Genomic DNA, 22510 nt, shown 5'->3' on the forward strand with positions numbered 1-22510 from the left:
CGAAATGGGCCATGCAATGCCCTGTATTTTTTCCATCTTCTTTATATGATGTAATGAACAACCCCTGGATGACTAAAGCGGCTTTTAACTGTTTTTTGTAACTAGGCAACATTATTAATTATACTTAATATGCCCTGGGCATATTCTTGAAAGGTTTTGATTCATATATTTATTCAACACATTGCATCTCTGAGAAGAGTGAGATAACCAGACATTACATAAACTAGGCAACGCTAAAAGGTATTGATACTGTTACTGTACTGTTACGATCGAAGCAGCTCGTCCAATCAGATGGCGTTTCGAAGCAGTCTCCGCCCCGGTAGAGAACAAGCGCCTGTTGTTTCAGTTGATTTCAAAAAGGGACTTTGATTGCAACAGGCCTGATGCTGCTCGCTGTCAGTCACACTGTTCTCGTTCAGACACACTGATATCGTTCAATCACGCGGCGTCGCCAGTGTCAACATTCACCGAGTTTGTCTTCACAAAGCTGAATTGATTATTACAGACGTGTGTTTTTAGGAAGAAGCACAGGTAAGTGATCTAAACGTTGTTTTTCTCATTCTTTAACGGAGCCTGTAAACCATTTTCTGGTAAATGAACGTCTTTTGTGTACAGTTAAATGCCAGTTCTATGCACAGACGAATAGATTAACCCTCTCTAAAACAACGGTACAGAATTAACACTGTTAGCTTATTATAGTGTAATGTAGCTATGACTCCGTTTTAGGGTTAAAGCTCGAGTCGCATTTGTAAGGCAAGCCATTTTTACGTTTATTCTATTAACTAACTAGGGTCTTTAAAAAAAAAAAAAAAAATCTTACTATCTAGTACTTATTTATTTCTAGTAATTAATTAAATAGTGACTAGTTGATGCAAAATTTAATCCAATTCAGACGGTCAAGGTGTAATAATATACAAATTTATTAAAAAGAATATAGAGAACAGAAACCACAAATCATAACTTGGAAATAAAGTTCCGGATAATAATAACAACCTTCAAATATAAAAAATGTAAATCCAATGTTAGTACATTTTTAATAACAATCCATTTATGATGGATTGAACCCAACCAGTATTAATCAAAACATTAATACAATTGTAATTAAAACATAAACAATTATTCTGTTCGAATCGAAGTACCAAGTATATTAAATATTAAGTATTAAAGTATCAAAATATCAAAATATCAAAGTATCTGAATTTCAAGGTATCTGAATTTCAAGGTATCTGAATTTGAATAAAAACCTGTAAGAGTTCTAAGTCTGAGTCTAAGAGTTGTCGAGTGAAGCCAAAGAAGAGGAAGTGAGCTGAAAAGATAGAGGAGACCAGAGTCTCAGAAAGTCAAAACCCCTATTCTATTTTGCAGAGTCTATCTAATATACTGTTGTTCCAGACATAAGTCGTCATCTGGCTATCACTAATAACAACTGACCTTTAAAAATAGTCTAGTCAATGTCTCGATTTTGGACTTCTTCCTCTTTTAGATTCAAAGTATCATACTGATAATTCTAAGAAATATTGATACAAAAGAACAATACATGCAGTTCAACTTCATATGCAAAACAGACTCAGCTGACTACGCAGTTAGAAATACTGTGAAATTACATATGAAATATACCATAAAGTTTACCAAAAACATTTTTGAATATAAAAATGAAACCTGTTAAATATATATATATATATATATATATATATATATATATATATATTTATATATATATATATATATATATATATATATATATATATATGAGGCAGATCCTTTCCATGAAATATTAAATTTTAACTTTTGAAATGAAACTTATCATTATGAATAGAACACATTTTGAGTACGTGACTTCTCAAAATCTCTCAACAACACTTGGGTTTAATTTAAATATGTGGACTTCTTCTCAGAATCTCTATCACCATGTGGATTTCTTAGAATCTCCACACACCAATCCCCCACTCGAGTCTTATCAAAAAGACTCGCCACAACCTTTTCCTTAAATCAAAATCAAAAATACAGAAATACAGAGTAATTCAAAAGAAAAATACATGATGCATACATGAAAATATAGAAAATCAATAGCAAAATTTCAGATAGATAGTACTGTAGATACCTCTCTAACCCCAGCTACCTTAAAATTAACAAAGATCTTCACCAAGATGGCCGACGAGAACTCCTAAGGAAATTCGACCCTTGGCGTCCCCTGGGTTGAGGACTTACCACAGCCTTCCATCTTTCCCAACTCTAAACTCTATCATCGTTCTTTCTCTTCTTGCCCTTGGGAGATAGTAGTTGAAGATATTTGTCCTTATGGTACCATGTCGTTAATTTCCAAACTTTCGTTGATCGTTTTCAAAATCTCATACCTTTCCTTACCCTTCACCTGCAAGGTGTAGATTTCCTCATCACTACTGGTATAAATGGGAGAATAAGGATCTCTTTGATCAATGATCTTGAAAGGCATCTTAATCATTTTAATGTAGCAATTTATAAATATATATATAATATATATATATATATATATATATATATATATATATATATCAGCTGTGACAGACTTAGCACAGGTTTCTCAGATGGCGTAGAGTAAACGAGTGATGTTATGATGATGTGTCCAGTTCTTAGGAAGAACACTACTGTCCAGCTACGAGCACAGCAACCACTCCCAAAATGTCAATGAGCTGCACTGTTGCAGAAGTCACATCAAAGAGTCACCCTTAGAACCAGTCGTGTGTGGTAAATATACGCAGAATATTTCTGTGACAGCATGCACTCGTACCTTTTAGAGATATAGAATAGTAGGAGCAGAAATTTTTGGATAAAAACAAAAACACAACACACACAACGACACATAGACAACCAAACAGGACAACACCAATACACACAAACATAAACACCATGGTTTTCAGTCTCTCTTTTTTTTCTTTTTTTTTTTTTATTATTAACACAACAGGTCCGGATGAAATCATAGTTGAGAACCTAAAGAGAGGAAACAATTAGTCATTGTTCTTCCTTAGCAGCCATTCCTTGGATATAAAATACTGCACCTGTTGGACTAAATCACATTAGAAAGAGAGTTAGTATCAGCAAGCGGCGACAGAGGCTTCACTGGTGCAAGTTGCATCCATCGAGTCAGCCCTGGCTCGATTTCAACAAGAAGAGATGTTGGATGGTCAACAACACTGAAGAAGGACCCTCATACCTGGAGGACATTGGTCCTAAGTTCCCTATTTTCTTTATAATCACTTCGTCCCCCACTTGTACGTGATTTTTAACCTTTACATTAAATATAGTGTTTTAAGATCTCCAGCATTTTGAGCACTGAGGGCACTCAAATGGGCATTCTTTAATGCGCACGTGAGTACTTTAAGATACTCCTGTAAAGTGTCTTTCAGTGGACCCGAGGGACCTGAGCTTAACAACAGAGCTTTAGGGGAAGGTACAGTTAAAACCCAAAGACCCTTTTAGAAAGAAATTTGACTTATTTGTATTTTTCTTTTTATATGTCTTATACAACTATGATGAATTTTGGTTAATTTGTTATATTGTAAAATAAATTAATTGCCATAAACATATATATGTATTATTCTCTGGAAGCCGGGCTAAATGAATAATCACTGTTATTGCATTCCTGACATTGGTCAGACCCTCAGTCACCTCACAGATACCAAATACAGACATTGTTTATAACCTAAATCCCAGTAAAGATACCCATATTTTATGAAAATTTATCATTCCCGAACCATGGTGCAATGAGAGGGACTGAAAATCCAATATACCCTTTCAGAGCATCTGGAAATTTTATAACGAGGGCTAATACATATTTGTACCCACGATCAGAGGGTAACGAAATAAAATCCAATTGTAAATGTGTGAATGGTCCTTCCTCGCGGGCGAGGACTGTGACCAATTGGGATTTTACCTTTTCCAGATTATGGCTTCGGTTTGCAAACAGTGGATACATCTGGACAGTCTATCCTTCACAGTTTGCAACATCTCTGGCCAAAACCATGTTTGTTGTAGCATAGCATGTGTTTTCTAAACCCCTTGGTGTGCAATGCTGTGGTACAGATCAATTAGTTCAGTTTGATATCCGCTAGGCGGAATAACTTTGTCTTTCAGAGCATAAACCCCTTCTTCAGTTAAGGTAGCTCCTAATTTCTGACACATTTCACGATCCTCAGTTGTGTACAATTTAGATAAAGTTTTGGAACCCGTGCAGTCATGATGAACAGGGAAAATAACAGCTACTTCCTCAAGTGCCACACCCTTTGCAGCTTCTCTCGCAGCCTTATCAGCTAGAGAGTTTCCTTTTGCCAACCAATCATTGAATGTACTGTGACTTTACATACCGTGACACTGTTTGGTGGAATTTCCTCAAACATGTCAAGAATTTCTTCAATTACGGTTTGATGACTTATTGGCATACCCGCTGTGGTCAAATAACCACAACGTTTCCAAACAGGGCCATAACTCTGCACTACATGGTGGCTGTATGCACTATGAGTAAAAATATTTACATTAGTGGAGCTATTTTCACCTGCAGTCAGTTTAGGAGCCAGATTTAAGGCAGCTTTCAAAGCATGCAGTTAGCTATCTGAGCACTTCCTCCCGAAGCGACCCCTCAGCCAAGACCTCGCCCGTCTTCCCCTCTACTACCGCCCAGCCCGTGTAGCATGTGTCACCCTTGTAGAAACTGCTGCCATCCACGAACATGTCCAGAGAATCTGAAAATGGTTAATCTCTGATAAAATGTCCCCTGTCACAGATAATTACCTCGGCGCAGTCGTGTGCACTCCCCTCATTCTCCATTAGGGAGGCAGAATTTGTCCGGTTGTCTGCAACAACAGTGAGCTGAGGGTTCATGAGAGCAGTTTCCCATTTTGCACGTCGTTGATTTGAAATCAACTTTATTTTTGTCTCTGCGAGCAGGCGTAGAAAATAATGTGGAGAGTGAAGGATCATCTGATTATAACAGACGATGGCCTCAGTGACCTTCAATGCCCACTCAGCACAGTCCAAGGCCATCAAACACGGCATCTGTCCATTCATCTGTCCATTCATGGAAGAGGGAATCAAAGTTGAATAGTACCCAACAATGCCATAACTTTTGTCACCTTTACATTGTCCCAGCACACCGTTATAAGCACTTGGGCCAACATGTGTCCGTGTCCATACATGGAATGTCTTTGTCATGCCGGGGTTATAACGTGGGAGAGGAGAGTAAAGGACTCAGCCCTGTCTGATGTCCACTCCAAAGGGGAAGCACCCGGAAGGCCTCCTTTAAGAGCCTCCGTTAGAGGTTTAGCCAAATCAGAAAAATCTGGGATATACATCCGATTAAAATTAAATAGCCCCATTAATGATCTTAAACCAGTAACTGTGGTTGGCTTATTTAATTGAGTGATGGCTATGACCCAGTCTGGAAGAGGTCTCTTTCCCTCACGACCTATACTTTGACCTAAAAATGTAACTTCCGATTGAATCAATTGCACCTTTTTTGTTTGTTCAAGAGGTATTTTCAACAACCGAGTGAGTCCACTCAAGTGTTGTGCTTTATCTTGAGATGCGAGAAGAATGTCATCACAATATTGAAAGGCAAATCTGTATTGATCTTCTCTTCTGATAGGACAAGACCAAAAACCATTGGTTATGTCTACTGCGCTAAAATAGCGATGGTTTGGAGAAATGTCATTGAGGATGGTTGACGGGTTAGCAACAATAGGAGTTATTTTAGGAGTCACAGCATTCAATGCGGTGTAGTCTATAGTTAACCTATAGCTACCATCTGGCTTTTTATTTATTTATTTTTTTTCACACAGGCTGCATAGGTAAGTTCATTGAGGAAGTACACCTTACCAAAATCCCTGATTCCTGAAGCTGGTTCACAATTTCCTGTGCAGCTCACTCTGCTTCTTTCTAAAGAGGATACTGGAATACTGGAGGATGTATAGGATCTGAAACATTCAAAGGTTTAATCCTGCAAAGACCAACATCAAGTTTAGAAGTTGACCACAAATTTGGAAATTTCTCAGCGAAATATTGTATCACTGAGGAATCAGTAGACTCCTTTTCATTAGCTGTGATAGCTCCAAGGCTTAATTTAGGAATTCCAGTATTATTAAACACTGGTATGGGAATTGGTAAATACTGACTAATTAATTGACCCCTAGTCAGCAAAACATCTGCTTCCAATTTACTCAATATATCCATTCCCATTGCCATGCCAACTTGGCTTTGTCCAACCCAGAATTGCACACAAAAAGGCTGTTCAAATGGATATATTATTGGAGAAATCAATAGAGACTGTGTGAAAAGACTGTGACCAGATATACCTTGAAGATGCATTTGTTTGTTTGTTAAAGGCAAATTAATAACAGTTACTGAGATGCAGACCCGGGGGCCCACAAGAATGTAGCTATCCTGGCCTCCTAGGTTAGAATGTAAAAATGGACTAGGGTCTTCGTGCTCATATAAAATGGAGGCCACTATCTGTCAGTTTGTATTCTCAAAAGCTCTTGTCAGTTTTTCAACCTGCTTCCAGGTCAGCACCCTGCTTCTCTGCACCAGGGTTATTTTAAGCACAATCTCGAGGAAGTGGTTTTGTTGTCTGCTGTTGTTGAAAAGAGGAACTAGGCTTTCTGAAAGCTCTAAATTTCTATCAGGGCACCTGTTTGCGTAGTGACCATCGCGTTGGCAATGATAACAGCGAAATGCTGGAGCAGAGGGCTGACCAACTGCAGCAACCAGTCCCTTCTTTTGTTGTTCCACGATGTCTTGAGCTCGTGTCACCCATGGAACAAAAGAAGACCAGTCAATAATTGTTGACAGAGAAGAATGAAACAACTGTGTAAATTTAGCAAATTTAGCATATTTGACTGCGCAGTGTGGAGCATGATTGGAGAATCCAAGTCAGGCCCCCGTCGTGCTGCCACAAATTCTTTCAGTGCCTTTGTGAATCGCTCAGTGTAATCAACAAATGGTTAATTTGGACCCTGCCTAATCATTGTCACATTAGTGAAAGTCTGAATTCCATTTCCAACTGCATGCTGTACTTCAGTACGCAGCACTCTGTACTGAGTTGTGTAATCATCTGCATTCGCTGGTGGCTGTAAAGGAGGGGTGAGATGATCTGTCCCGTGTATGTAGACGGGCAGACTTGCTCACAAATTGAATACGGATCTTTTATCTTTTACTGCTAGGCGGTTGGCTCTTGCCATTACCCACAAACGATCCCAAAATTCAGAATTGGTACTGTTAGATTTCATGAGTGGCAGTGTATTTACAATACTAGTCAAATCTCGCACACCCGTAGATCGATAAACCCCCACTTGACCAGCCGCTATCGATTCCTGATCTATTTCACTATAGCGGGGTAATTTTGGACGCAGTTTCACATACTCGCCCCACTCATTCTCAGCTTCCTCCAGGTGCCCAGGAGAAATAGCGGCAACCTGTATACCACCGTTTTCAGAAACATTTGTCACATGTCTCCCTGCCTTGGCAATCGCTGCTTTCAGTTTTGAAGCATATTCCTGCCAGCTAAAAATATCATCGATTTTAGGGACTCTCCCTGTATCTGCTCTTGGCTCCTTAGTTACAATGTCTAATAAATCCCACATATCTTGCGTAGTATATCTAGCGGCTTGTGCCAGTTTATCCACATAAACTATTCTTCCATTGCGATATGTTAAAATACCTTTTGCTTGCACAATCCTCAAACAACACAAAACACGCTCGTGCCTATTTCTTTTGTTTCTTAGGATCATTAACTTATTAACTTCCTTCATCACCCCGAATTCACACTGCCTACGGACCCCATATTTCTTTAAATTCATCTTTAGCCATTTTCTGTTTAATCTTTTCTTTATTTCTGATGCCTAACATAGCTACTTGAGCAGTGAGAGTTTCGTTAAGAGCTCCTTTTACATACACATGAGCCATTACTTCGTGTGTTGACACCCCCAACAAAGAAAAAGTTTTATTCAATTCAGATACACTCAATTAAATACACTTAATTAAATTAACTTAATTAAATTGTTAAATTTGGTGGTGTTCTCTTTACTCTTAATTTGTTTAACTTAATTAGCCGTCTGACAATTATAACAATTATACAGAGTTAAACTTTGTTACAATGTGGTATTCTGCCACAGTCAAACAATTGTCAAAATATATGGATTTTAGAATTTAGTCGCAAGGTGGAATTCTGCCAGTGCCAAGACTTGCCGAGTCCATCCCAGAGCCTATATCAAAACAGAGAATCGACATACAGATCTGACCAGCACGCTGCAGTAATCCCTGACAGTGCGTGTCTCAAAAACTGTTGCGCTTCAGTAAGCCCTGAAAGCGCCCGCAATACACCTCCGGTAAACCCCGCAAAGTGTACTTGCTACGCAGAATTATCCACACTGTCGGTAAACCCCTTCAGTGAACAACACATTTAATGCCGCAAATCGCCGTTCTCAAACACAGAGCGCGCGCTCATTCCTCACACACGGTTAAACCACCGTACCGCCCCAAATTCGTTCTCTTGCTGCAGTCAAGAAAAATGAACGAAATGGGTCCGCAGATATAGCTCTTAGACTCGCCAGGTTTGCACAACAGAAGCCCATAAAGAGAATTAGACGAGCAACTCACCTCTCTTTATCTTGCCTTGCGATGCATCAAATATACTTCAAGGATCGATCTATATCCCAGCGGTGCCTCCATAAACTGATGCAAAATTTAATCCAATTCAGACGGTCAAGGTGTAATAATATGTAAATTTATTAAAAAGAATATAGAGAACAGAAACCACAAATCATAACTTGGAAATAAAGTTCTGGATAATAGTAACAACCTTCAAATATAGAAAATGTAAATCCAATGTTAGTACATTTTTAATAAGACCAGAGTCTCAGAAAGTCAAAACCCTATTCTATTTTGCAGAGTCTATCTAATATACTGTTGTTCTAGACATAAGTCGTCATCTGGCTATCACTAATAACACCTGAACTTTAAAAAAATAGTCTAGTCAATGTCTCGATTTTGGACTTCTTCCTCTTTTAGATTCAAAGTGTCATACTGATAATTCTAAGAAATATTGATACAAAAGAACAATACATGCAGTTCAACTTCATATGCAAAACAGACTCACTGACTGCGCAGTTAGAAATACTGTGAAAATTACATATGAAATGCATAAAAACATTTTTGAATATAAAAATGAAACCTGTTTAATTATAATATATATATATATATATATATTATTATAACTATTTGATAATGAAGATCTTTACCATGAAATATAAATTTTTTTACTTTTGAAATGAAACTTATCATTATGAACACATTTTGAGTATGTGACTTCTCAGAATCTCTTAACAACACTTGGGTTTAATTTAAATATGTGGACTTCTTCTCAGAATCTCTATCACCATGTGGATTTCTTAGAATCTCCACACACCACTCCGTTTTAGGGTTAAAGCTTGAGTCGCATTTGTAAGGCAAGCCATTTTTACGTTTATTCTATTAACTAACTAGGGTCTTTTTTTTTAAATCTTACTATCTAGTACTTATTTATTTCTAGTAATTAATTAAATAGTGACTAGTATTTAAGTTTGTCACTTACGGTACTTGTCTCTTTGATACTAGTAGCTATCCTAATAATGACAAGTTACTATTACTTTGTTACTGATAACACGTAGCACACGTAGTTTTTTGCTTTTTATGAGGATCTGTGGTTTAGATATCAACTATTCATCTAGCCTGACTAATTCTGTGTTCAGGTTGTTTTGATACCAGTTAGTAGCACAAGGAACTATTCCTTAGATAATCTTACTTATTTCTTAGTTGCTCTTAAAAATCTTCTCACTAATAAAATTTTTGTCTTTGTTATATTCAATGACTAGTCAGAATGACTACATTTAAAGTTCAATTAAAATTCAATCAAGATTGAACATTCTTAGAATTATGTACTTTATATAGTCATGAATTCAGTTATACTCCAATGCATAAGAATGACATTTGCTCTTGGTGTTGGGGTTTCAGCTGCAGGATGGTGAATGAGGGTGCTGGCGGCCCACGCAGTCGCAGGGGGTCTCATAAGGTGGTTCCGTCCTCAGACCAGGATGGCACAGGTGCCGAAAGAGCCACAGGAGAGGTGCCTTGCCCCAGTAATGGTGAGACTGAATCACTAAACAAAAAAAGTGCAGAGTATTTAAATAAGTGGTGGAGGCAAAACAGTCACAATAAGATTCAAATGAATAGACAGAGTTCCTCTTTTCTTAGGTCTAATGTAGGTCATTCAACTCTCACCCATTGGAATCAGTTGCAACGTGTTTCCCTCAGTGTCCTTACTATTTACTTTCCGTTACAACTTGTGCAACTCATCATTTGTACGACACTGTCATACAAAAGAGTACATACCTTTGTTATTATTAATTTGCAGGCTCAACAAGAGATTTTTTTTTCTCTTTGCCTGGTCTGTTGAGGAGTTTTCAGTGAGGAAAAAAAAATATTTGATTTTATGTGGTAGAAAATATGTATATTATTAATTAAATGTTAATTTTCCTTAAAGTAAAGGGTTTTTAATTTGCGATAATAACTGAAGTAATAGCCTTTTTTGTATTGAGTTCTTAATTGAGCCGTGTAATCATATATGCATTAAAGAAGAATGAGGAAACAATGGCTATGACACATTCATGTTACGTTAGTGAAACCATCAAGCTAAATTCTGGGATGAACAGACTGCCATGTGATTTGCCGTGTGACCTGATTGAGAAATCGGCATGTCCTGCCCAGTACTGTTATCAATGATGCAGTCATTCCCATTAACTCTGACATGATGACACTGAAAATGCTAGAGTAGTGTTTCATTGTGTAACCTCAATGCCAAATAGATTCAGATTCATTTCATAAGATGCTTCACAGTGTAGTGTTTAAGTTAGTATTAGTGGTTTTTAAAATTATATATCATATTTTAGGGTTTTCAGTGGGATACACTGTAGTGCTTTTTGTCAAAAGTCATCAGGTTGTACACTTACTATTAATTCATTACCTCTTAGAATTATCTCCCATAGATTGAAATGAAGACATTGTGTTCCTCTCTGTCTTTCTTTTTACTGCATTTTAACTATTCATGAATTGTAATATATTTAAGTCTAGTCCATTCATTGGCTATGGGCTTTGCCTTTGACATATGTATCCATCTATGCTAATGTAAAAAGTCTCTCTTTCCTAAATTAAAATAAATATTTTTCAGTCTTTAATAATACGAAGATGAAATTCAGATTCATATTTGTATTTATATTGAATAGTAAATAATTTGGGAAAACCTGCTGTCAGCATTATATACAGTTTATTTCTGTTCTAAGACTTTTAGTTTGAATTCCCTCAGTTCATGCTTTCATTTGTTTTGATTTCCGGCCAACTGCACCCTACAGACTAATGAGTTTGTTTTTTTGATGTATACATGTGGTGACTTTTTTGAGGGCATCTTGGTGCATTTCATCAATTTAAAATGAGTTTTCAGTGCTTTCTAGAGCATCTCTGTGATGTCAATGTCCTTATGTATGTTAATGTCTTTTTAAAAGTGTTATATGAATCACTGTCTCTTCTGTTTGCACTTTAACGGATACAGGTATTCTGTTTGCATTATGTTGGATTAGTTAAAGATTATTGGTATGGTAACCAGGATATGGTGACAACAAGTGCCACAGATTGACCTGTATCCATCTGTGTATAGTTGTAAGCATTCATGAGGGAACTGTATTGATGTCTCCTTTCAGGAACAGTAGAAGTGGAGCACATTATCAGTGCAAAACTACAGCTGAAGAAGAAAGCTGAGGTAGGATGGCTCAGAGCCTTTCAGTTCTTTTTCTTGACTTAAAGTCAATTATTAAAACCATGAGGTCAATAGAGTGTTAAGTGTCATAAGTGTGCAAATCTTGTTCTTTATCACTGTATTGTTGCAGACGGTCGGTATTATCACAGATTATCTGTATTATCACACATTACGTCAGAGATGTACAGATCCTAAATGTTCAAGTGTGACCTTTGGTTTGACTAAATCCTTTCAGTGTCTTAAATACAATGCTTAGGACTGTGATTTTGATCTGTGTCAGACTGACAGAGCTTTTGTTTAGTGTAGCAGCTCTGAATGTTTGTTCTGCTTTGTTCTTGTACATAAACCGCTTTAGTAGGCAGAAGGTTTTTCACAAGCACAGTCTCTATTTAGTTTTTAAAATATTTAGTTTCTGTTAGTGGGTTAGTTAAATGTTTTTTACAGCACAGAAGGTTTTTCACAAGCACAGTTTATTTTTTTTTTTTTTGGTATTTTTTTTCTGTTGGTTTTTTCAAGTAAATTTAATACATTTGGAAAATTAAGTAAATCTACTTAACTAAATTAAGTAAAAATAAAAAAAAACGAATAAGTACATGTAACTTGACCTGTTAAATTTTATTGAGTAAATTCACTTACAAATCTGATATAATTAAGTAAAATTAGTTGTTCTTTTAAATACATTTTACATGTTTTATGCAGTGCTGGTAATTCAGTTAAATGTAATTTAATTTTTCTGTTATAATGTCACAAAAAATAATACCATGACAATGTGTAGTTAAGAGTCTTGTATTTTTAACAAATCATGCAAGAAATAGCCAGCACACAGAAACCTATGATGCTTAAGATCACTTTAAAATAGTTTAAACAGCTTAAGCAATAGTAAACATCCATGTTCAAGACACATTACAACTCCAACATTAGCAGTTCTATGCATAGATATGACAGCTTATTAATCTCAGTATCAAAACATGACTAACAGACTGCAGTTACAAATAAAAACCTGTTAACTAAGCCCCTGACCCCACCCCCCAAACAAGAAAACTCCTTGGCCAGGGAATTTGGGAAAAGTTTTTAAACTAATAAAAAACCTGAAACAGAAATTCTAGAAATTTCTAAATGTAAAATTATTTTTTCAAAACAGTTTTATCAAATGAGGGTAAATAAGTCTCTCACTTCTGTCCCTTTCAACCAGTTTACAGCAAAGACAGCACGAATATTCTGCAATTAAGAAAACAGACAAAAGAAATTGGTTAACAGCATATTTTTAAACTAAAAGTTAATTAGTATTTGCATTCACATAATTCATTTCACATAATTAAATTTGATGAAACGAATGAGGATTTTTTAAACACTACAGAACCAGTGGCTATCTTTGAGTTGTACTTTTTTGGGGGCTGTTCAGACGTTGTGCAGAACGAGACTATAGTCTTTGGAAAGATCACACAAAACTTGTGTAAAAAAAAAAGAAAAAAAAAGAAAAAAAAAAGAAAAAAAAAATGAAACATCATCACTATATTAAACCAAATCAAACTCATTAAAACATACTGCATCACAGTTCACCTTGCCATTTTCTTGCATTAAACTACGTTAATTTAGTTAATCGTGTCCATATTTTAATAATCTTTAACTCTTTTTTATTTAAAAAAGGAACGAGTTATGGTAATTTACAAAAGTGGACGCGACTGAGTAAAAAAGGGACCTATTAATAAACAACGCACAATTAGTAAAGTAATTAGAGAATGGGGGGAATGATTTATATTGTGCACGATTATATAAAATTATGGAATGAAAAACGTGTCACCAATTGTTAATTCGTGGCCGCGACATACGTATTTTTTCCTAAGAACAATGCACAACCGTACAATTCACATATTATGTGAAAATCGTTTTGCTACGTAGACTGTAACGTTAGCTTATATGGCGCTCGTTTACAAAGCTAACTCAAGAACACACTAAACTTTTCAAAGGTACAGAATGAAGTGATAACAACACAATCATCTAATGAAATTACGTTTCTTGAATAAATTCAATGTAAAAATCCGTAATATAATGCGGTTTTAAATAGTAGGCCTACTTACCTGTCGAGAACTAATGGAGATCATGGAGAAGCCTTCAATCATCGCGGGTTTTCTTTCCACGCATGGCGCAGATTCCTCGCTTTAAATTTTATGTGATTTTTTAAAAATTTGCTTCAAGTACTTTATTAATTCGAGTAAATATGCTAGATAATCACAAGTCAAATTTACTTCTCTGTTGGATGTATAATATTTTCAAGAAAATATTGAGTATATATTTAGTACTTAATATTCAGGAGTTTTTAATTTTACTAATATATTTTTAGTAAAGATGCATGATTTTTCCTGTTTTATTTACTGAGCCATAAAATCATTTTTTACAGTGCTATTTATTTTTCTGGAGTTTTTAATTTTACTAATATATTTTTAGTACACACACACACACACACACACATACATAAATATATATATATATATATATATATATATATATATATATATATATATATATATATATATATATATATATATGTCTGTGTGTAACAGTATATATAATAATAACAATAATATAATAAGGTAAAATATTTTGGATGAAAACCGGGAGGCCTGTGACTGTCCCATAGACTGCCAAGTAAATAACAGTGTCAAGGTCCATAAAAGGTATGAAAGTCATGGTCAGAATACTCCATCTGCCATCAGACATGCAAACTGGGTTATACGTAATGACAGGAACACTTTTGTAAGGGAAGAAAACAAAAATAACGACTTTATTCGACAATTCCTTTGTCAACAGTCTCCTCTGTGTCCCTCCATATCACCGTATGCTGCGTATGCTCTTCTTTATCAGCCGTGCCACAAGGATGAGCTGTTTTCTTTCAAATCAAAGCTAAATACACGTAGAAACAGCGCATCCTTGTGGCACAGATGATACAGAAGAGCATACGCAGCATACGTTGATATGGAGAGACACAGAGGAGACTGTTGACAAAGGAATTGTCGAATAAAGTCGTTATTTTTGTTTTCTTTGCTCACAAAAAGCGTTCCCGACGCTTCATATTACCCAGTTTGCACGTCTGATGGCAGATGAGGTATTCTAACGACGACTTTCATACCTTTTATAGACATTGACACTGTTATTTACTTGGCAGTCTATGGGACAGTCACAGGCCTCCCGGTTTTCATCCAAAATATCTTAAAATTGTGTTCTGGAGATGAACGAAGCTTTTACGGGTTTGGAACGACATGGGGGTAAGTGATTAATAACAACATTTTCATTTTGGGGTGGAGTATCCCTTTCAATTAAAAATATTTTATACTTATGTAAAATATTGAATTATTTTTATATTTGATTTTGACACATTGTGTCTACAGATCCTTTGTGAAAATATTTCCTTTTTTATGATTTGCTGGCCACATGACAATAGATTAAAATATTAAAATGTATTTTAATTGTGAAATGTGAAACTTACTGTGTATTCAAATAATCATGTAAATTGTATAATGTATTACTAAATTTATTAGATTTAGACAAAAAAAACTTTTTTTTACTTTGTTTTTAGGGATCAAATGTTGTTTCGTGCTTTATATTGTTTTGTACTGCTTGATGTAGTTGCTTGTAAACGTTACAGGAAGTGTAGATAGAATAGGGAAGGATGTGGTTGTCAGCCAGGGGCAGTAAGGTTTGGGAAAATATGATGTCCTTGTTTGTAACACATCTTCTATGCACTTTCCTAAAAAAGACATTTTGTTGTAGTCAGATTGAACTTTAGAATTTATTTGAATTACAGACCTCCAATGTATTGCGTCATCAGTTCAGTCTGCGAGCAAATTTAATATCCCTAAAAGTTTCTTTGACACACATTATCTTCATTTGTCTCCATTAAGAGCAGCTGCAGTCAAAACAGCATGACCATGACACGAGACCTGATTCTCTGGCTGAATTGCTGTTATCTTGTGGATATGATGTGATAAGCTTCACAAGACCTTCTGGAAACTTTAGAGACTGCTAACCTGTGTCTTTACTGTTTTTTTTTGTTTTGTTTTTTTCTTCAGCATTTGAAGGCAGACCTGATGAGGCAGTTTGACACCCAAGTCAATGAATTCATGGACAGTCTGATAGAGGAATCTGCTAGTCTGGATTCCTCCCATGTGAGCACAGTCTTTCCTCTCTCAGAAAAGGAGAAAAGCAAACTCAGGTACTGAAAGCATGCACAAACCAGATTGCAATGAGTGCTATAGCTGCCTAGTACACTTCATTCTCTTCTCTTTTCTGTCATTCAAATCTGTTTGAATTCAGTGTGTGATTTCTTTCCTATTGCGTGATCTTGGCACATGACTAGCATGCCAGTCTATCAGAGTAGTGCTTTTATCTCACATTCTTTTTGTCTTTTTCGTTTTCTCCTGTTGTGTAACCCTTTTTATCTTCTCTGCTCCTGTAGGGTTACGCAGCCTCCCCAAGGCCAAAGCAAGCAATTCGTGATCCGTCGATCCCTGTTAGAGTAAGTCATGGGCGATCTTGCTGAAACCTGTCCTGATATGTGTGAAAGATTTGTTTCTGTCTGTGGTCAGAGGTAGATGAGAGATGGCTTTATTTTGATAAGCTGATCTTTGTTATAGCACAGTTTATGGAATTTAAAATCATTTAGCTGTTTTTTCATTGGTATAATATTTAATCTGGAAGGCGAGAGACAGTTGGTTATTTGTAAAGTAATAGTGCTTATTAAACTGTGTTTCTGCAGTGATCTCTTTGAGGTGAACCACATTCGCACCATCTATCACATGTTCATCGCCCTCCTCATTCTCTTCATCTTCAGTACACTCGTCGTGGACTTCATCGATGAGGGCAGGTTAGAGCATTCACAATTCATCCACACTTTTGGAGTCCGTTTTGCTTCATTTGTTTTTTTAAAAAGCATCCTTCTTAAAAATGTGAAAGTTCTGACATTGCCAGCAGTGTGGTTTCATATATGCATAATGGTTTTGTTTTTGCCAAAATATAAAGAGATATATTTTGTTTTCACAAGCACAATCTTTGCAAGGTCTCCTGAATTAATGAAAATGAGCTCTGCAACTATTCAATATATACTTCTTCTGGTTTGCATTAAAAGTACATTTCTGATATGTGTCATAATTTTTGAATAGTTTTAGGTCCTTGTGTTATTTAATTAGATATTCTATTTAAATATTTAAAGAAAACTAAACTAAAAACATCACGCATATAACATGTTTGAAGTTTACTGTATTCTAGCTACTGTAAGGATAAAGTTATGAAATAAAACGACATGTTTATTTGTGCTTCTGTGAACAAATCAGTGATTTTAAGATATTGAAATATAATGTGTTGAGAAAATTTGAGAAAAGTAATGTGCTGTTAACTATTTTAACTGAATTAATTCCCTAATTAAAATAATTTTATACATTTTATTTTTAATAATAATTTGATGTTAATTTTTAGTTTTTATGTAATGTGAAAGGACAGTCTAGGAAAATTATTTAGCAATGTCAGCACAAGCTAAATAATATTAAAGTCTCGGACTTCTTCATATTGTGACGTCAAAAAACTGACTGATACATGCAAAAAGTTCAAAAGAGTTTTCTCACAATGTACTTTCAGTCTTACTTGAAGTAAAGTAAGACAATAAAAGGAGATGACTAAATTGTGTAAGTCGCAAAAATCTTTCTTTCTTGCTCTCTCTAGACTGGTGCTTGAGTTTGATCTGTTGGTGTACGCGTTTGGCCAGTTCCCCCTAGTGGTTGTCACGTGGATGTGTATGTTCCTGTCCACCCTTGTGGTTCCATATGTACTGCTGAGTGTCTGGGCCAACGTTTACCCCACGTCAAACCATCAGGGCTTATGGACAGTGCTGGCCGGTTCTCTCTTGCTGCTGTACCAGGGGCTGTGTTTGGGATTCCTGCCCACATATGTGGTCTTGAAGAACGGCCTTCCCCCTGCTTCATGCTTCATACTTATTTTGGAACAGGTACTAAGTAACCATAGCAACAGGATTTTTTTATATGATTATTGGTTGCTCTATTATCTGCTTTCATGTGTTTATTTGAATTTGTTACTCATTAGTAATCTAATAATATTTGAAGATGTTTATTTTAGTTTCACTGCTGAATCTAGTTGATATTGGTTGTTTTAAACAGGTGCGACTGATAATGAAGGCTCACTCTTTCATCAGGGAAAATGTGCCAAGAGTGCGATCCTTAGAACGAAGCAAAACAAGTAAGATCCTTACTTAGATGTTAGTAACTTAACAAAAATAAACTGATAAAAACTTATTTTGTCTTTTTCATTTTTTTTCAGATTCAGTAGCTGTACCTCAGTTCACCCAGTACATTTATTTTCTCTTTGCACCCACCCTAATATACAGAGACAATTATCCACGGTAAGACTCACTAATAATAGGTTTACATTTTTATATATATATGTATATATATATATATATATATATATATTATGTATATATATATATGTGTATATATATTATAAGTATATGTATGTATGTGATGTGTGATATATTGTATATATATATATATATATATATATGGTATATAGAGATATATATTATATATATATATACCATGTATGTTGTGGGGTCGAGTCTCAAGTAATAAATTGGCCCATACTTGTGGGGAAGTCCTGGCCTAATGGGTAAGAGTTTGCCTCCTACCCCTAAGGCAGTCTCGAGCCCGGCAATACCACACTGAGCTGCCCTTGAGCAAGGCACTAACCCCCACTGCCCACTGCTCTGGGGCCGCATAAATAGCTGCCCCTGCTGTGTGTGTGTGTTCACTGCTGTGTGTGTGCACTTTGGATGGGTTAAATGCAGAGCACGAATTCTGAGTATGGGTCATGTCTCTGCTGTATGTCACGTCATGTCACTTTAAATAAAAATAACATTTATATATATTACTTTTTTAAATTCAGTTTTGATTCCACTTATGTTACTTTGTCCTTGTAGAAATCCATGTATTCGATGGGGTTATGTGGCTATACAATTTTCACAGGTGGGCTCTTTCAAAGATTACATATTTTTTTTATTTTAATTTGTGGTTTTTTTAATAGATTTATTTGGTGGGTGTGATGTTGAAATCTTGAGTAAGTGTTTTTTTTCTGTGTCATTCCAGGTGCTCGGGTGTTTGTTTTATGCGTATTACATATTTGTGCGGCTGTGTATCCCTCAGTTCCGCAGTATCAGTATGCAGCTCTTTGATCTGAGGGCCATGGTGCTGTGTGTCTTCAACTCTATATTGCCAGGTAGAATTTCAGCAGGACAGCCATATTTAAATGTAGCCCATCTTCAGATTCCTTTATACTGATAAGATGTCTAAATAAGATGAGTACACACTGAGAAGGGTCTCAGATGTAGTAATGAAAAGTAGAAAAATGAATGCAGTTTGTGTAATGGCGGTGTTCTGTATCTGTAGGAGTGCTGGTGCTATTCTTGGCGTTCTTTGCCTTTCTGCATTGCTGGCTTAATGCGTTTGCTGAAATGCTACGATTTGGAGACAGAATGTTTTATAAGGTAAGGTTTTATAAGGGTTATATGTTCCACATGATCAGATATGCTCTATTTAAAGGCAGATATTGCCATTATATAATTATTCATTGAATTTTTTTTTTTTTTTCTAGGACTGGTGGAACTCCACTTCATTTGCTAACTATTACCGCACATGGAATGTTGTAGTACATGATTGGCTTTATTACTACGTCTACAGGGACTTCCTGTGGGTGAGTCATAAGATGAAAATGTTACAGAATACAAAATAAAATATTCTAGTTATTCATTATAAGACTCTAGTTGTTCTAAAATACATTATTGTTTATTTACTGACTGATTATATTATCATTTATTTTTATTATCATTTTTATACATTATAATTTCTTTTTGTATATTTTTATTTACTTCTATTTAATCAGCTATATATAGAATCTGCACTTTGAGTGCACTCTTTAAAGAAATCATCAAGGAATTACAAATGACTGAAATAGTCATGGAAATTCATTGGTGTAAACAGTGTTTCAGACTGGACCTTGACGAAGGCCTTGTGTTGTACTGTATTTTATTAAACAATCTGTTTTTGGTTTAATTGAATGGACTAAACCGAGTGTGATCATCCATGTCTACAGATGACACAGAAGCGATTCCGTGCAGCGGCCATGTTGGTTGTTTTTACAGTGTCTGCTGTGGTGCACGAGTATGTTCTGGCCATCTGCTTTGGCTTCTTCTACCCTGTCCTGTTCTGCCTCTTCATGTGCTTTGGAAGTAAGAACCTCATTTACTACAAGAGCATGTCAAATATCCCTGCTGAAAAAACAGATAGTCTTAGCTGGTCTACCAAAAACCATCCAAACAGACCAATTTAACCAGCTTGGACAGGCTGGGATGCCAGATAACCACCTAGAAGTTGGTTTAAGCTTCGGTTAGAATGACTCTGACTGATGAACATGACAGAGCCTGAATATGAAAATCTCTGATCCACTCATATTTCTCTTAGTGGTGTTTAACTTCGTTCTTAACGACCGGAGAAAAGGGCCGATCTGGAACGTGATCATGTGGACTGCGCTGTTCTTGGGTCAGGGGGTTCTCATCTGCCTGTACTCTCAGGAGTGGTACGCACAGCGCTTCTGCCCCATTCAAGAGGTAAACAAAGTTTTGGTGCCAGGTGGGTTCATCTGTGAATATAGTTTGTGAATTTATTCATATATTTGTGGGTTCTTTCTGTTTCCTCAGCCTTCTTTCATAGACTTGCTAAAGCCTCGATCCTGGACTTGCTCTCCGTAGACTAACACTGCTGTAGATGCTCTCTAAAGCCACACCACCAGCCACAAGATGAATGGGATTTATACTCAACCTGCTCTGGAACTTTTTTAGCATTCTGTAGGTATTGCACTCTTGACCAAACAAAATGAAAAGTGACAATCTTACTCTATAATCATGAGGACACTTCAATTTATGAAGAGGCCTTAGATATTTTATTTGTTTAGATTTTAATATTTATGAAAACATCTGTAATAGAATGAAGAATGTCTATACTGTGCATTATGAATATTTTGTTGTTTCCTTTGAAATGTCTAGTAAGCATTTGACAGTCTAATTTAGGTTATGTCTGATCTGGAGATTCTATTTTTAGAAGCCTCTGTGATGTCCTAAAGTTGAGATCAGATTATATGGTAAATGTGTTTTGTTTACTGCCACTTCTTAGATATTGTGTTTGATAATGTGGTTTTATTCCAGTACTGGATATATGTGGTACGTTTTAACCAGTTTTTGCCTGGACTGCACAAAATTGTAGAATGTTTACAAGCGGGGTTGAGAATTCTAAAACCCCAATGAATTTAAATTATGTGCCATACTGCTGTGAAACACAATATTTTTTACTTCTTACCTTTTACTCTTAGACTTTTAATTAAAATGAAGATGATTTGGGGGAAATTCTCCACTCTGCCAGTTTTATTTACCATAGTTACTGCTTGAGGAGTTAGATTGGTAGTTTGGATTTAGAGTTCTGGAAATTTTTAGTTTATTTTTTTTCTCTCTTTCCATAGAGCTAAACTAATTAGATACTAATTTAAAAGCCATGGTTTAGGACATATTTATTACAAAATAGGGTATCAAATGTTTGGAAGTGTTGAGGTTTTGTAGCTGGCTGCACTCATGTCATCATTACTAATGGTTTACAAGCACAATCCCTTTATTAGATAAACATTATGTACACTGCCAGAGTATGCAGGGGATTTATTGCAAAAAACAACAACAACAAAAACATAATGTCTAGGACATTTTGAATGTCATTTATCAGTGCAAAAAAGAGTTTTGAGTGGATACTCTCTCCAGTTCCACAAAATGAATGAGATTTTCTGTATTATATTTTAAAAACGTACTTGCAATAGCTGTGACGACCAGCAGGTGGTGATGGAGAGTTGAATGTTTGGACTACTGTAGTATATTTACAAACAGCATTTTAGATTTTATTTCTTGATGGCACCTGCAGTGTAAATGCTCAGTTGTAATTTCCAGAATACTCGATAGCTGTAATTTTTATCACAGAAAAAGTTATCAATATTTTGAAATAATCTAAACAGATGTCATATTTTTAAACAGATTTTCATCATAATTTATCTTGTGAAATGTTCAGTGTGTAGCCTGTACCACCATGCTTTGCAATGGACAATTAAACAGTTTAACTGACTATAGTGGCTTGTTTTTTATGCACTGTGTACCATGTTGTATATTGGTGAGATATCAGTTAATATCAGGCTAATGTTTTATGTGACTTGACCGCATACAATCTTATGTGAAAAGTGAATTAAAATGTTATTTCTGTACAGATGAAATCATGTTGCAGAAATTAAAGATTATTATTGTAATATCAAGACTATTACTATATTTTGCCATTGCTGTTGGTAGAGCTAAAAATTAAATTAGGAGCAAAACCAATATTGTGTTATATTAGCATTTTATTAATAGTTTTAATTTGTTTTTATTTTCATATTTTCAGTTTCATTTTTAAGTTTTAGTCATTTTTTAAATTATTATTATTTTTTAAAATATGTCTATAGATTTTATTTTATTTGTATTAATTTTAGTACATCAAGTTAAACTAAATGAAAATTTGCTTGGGCAACTAACTGAATTTTATTTTTATTTTTTTCAGTTAATGTTTATTTAATTTC

General features: G+C 35.5%; 1 protein-coding gene across 2 annotated transcripts; it reads left to right on the plus strand.

Moving 5' to 3' along the window:
- The first annotated feature begins 339 nt into the window (after positions 1–339).
- On the plus strand, positions 340–22204 carry LOC109059087 (sterol O-acyltransferase 1-like). 2 transcript variants are annotated; one of them, XM_042761896.1, is made up of 16 exons: positions 340–531; positions 10018–10148; positions 11757–11815; positions 15880–16022; positions 16266–16325; positions 16566–16673; positions 17525–17807; positions 17977–18055; positions 18137–18218; positions 18795–18840; positions 18961–19090; positions 19261–19358; positions 19466–19564; positions 19964–20099; positions 20332–20477; positions 20568–22204. In XM_042761896.1, the coding sequence occupies exons 2-16, from the start codon at positions 10025–10027 to the stop codon at positions 20616–20618; spliced, it is 1644 nt and encodes a 547-aa protein (XP_042617830.1). In that variant the 5' UTR covers positions 340–531; positions 10018–10024; the 3' UTR covers positions 20619–22204. The 2 variants fall into 2 exon arrangements, with proteins under 2 accessions (XP_042617830.1, XP_042617828.1); XM_042761894.1 differs by lacking the exon at positions 340–531 and having other exon boundaries at positions 9363–10148.
- The last annotated feature ends 306 nt before the right edge of the window (positions 22205–22510 follow it).

Source organism: Cyprinus carpio, chromosome A8, assembly GCF_018340385.1.
Source record: "Cyprinus carpio isolate SPL01 chromosome A8, ASM1834038v1, whole genome shotgun sequence".
In the NCBI taxonomy this organism is placed as follows: domain Eukaryota; kingdom Metazoa; phylum Chordata; class Actinopteri; order Cypriniformes; family Cyprinidae; genus Cyprinus; species Cyprinus carpio.

What these genes read in the sequence shown, in the direction of transcription:
- LOC109059087 (XM_042761894.1), top strand. Translation starts at nt 9,977, where the DNA reads ATGCATAAGAATGACATTTGCTCTTGGTGTTGGGGTTTCAGCTGCAGG. An exon ending in GACTTCATCGATGAGGGCAG is followed by an intron (nt 16,674 to 17,524) that starts GTTAGAGCATTC and finishes TGCTCTCTCTAG; the next exon opens with ACTGGTGCTTGAGTTTGATC. An exon ending in CCTCTTCATGTGCTTTGGAA is followed by an intron (nt 20,100 to 20,331) that starts GTAAGAACCTCA and finishes TATTTCTCTTAG; the next exon opens with TGGTGTTTAACTTCGTTCTT.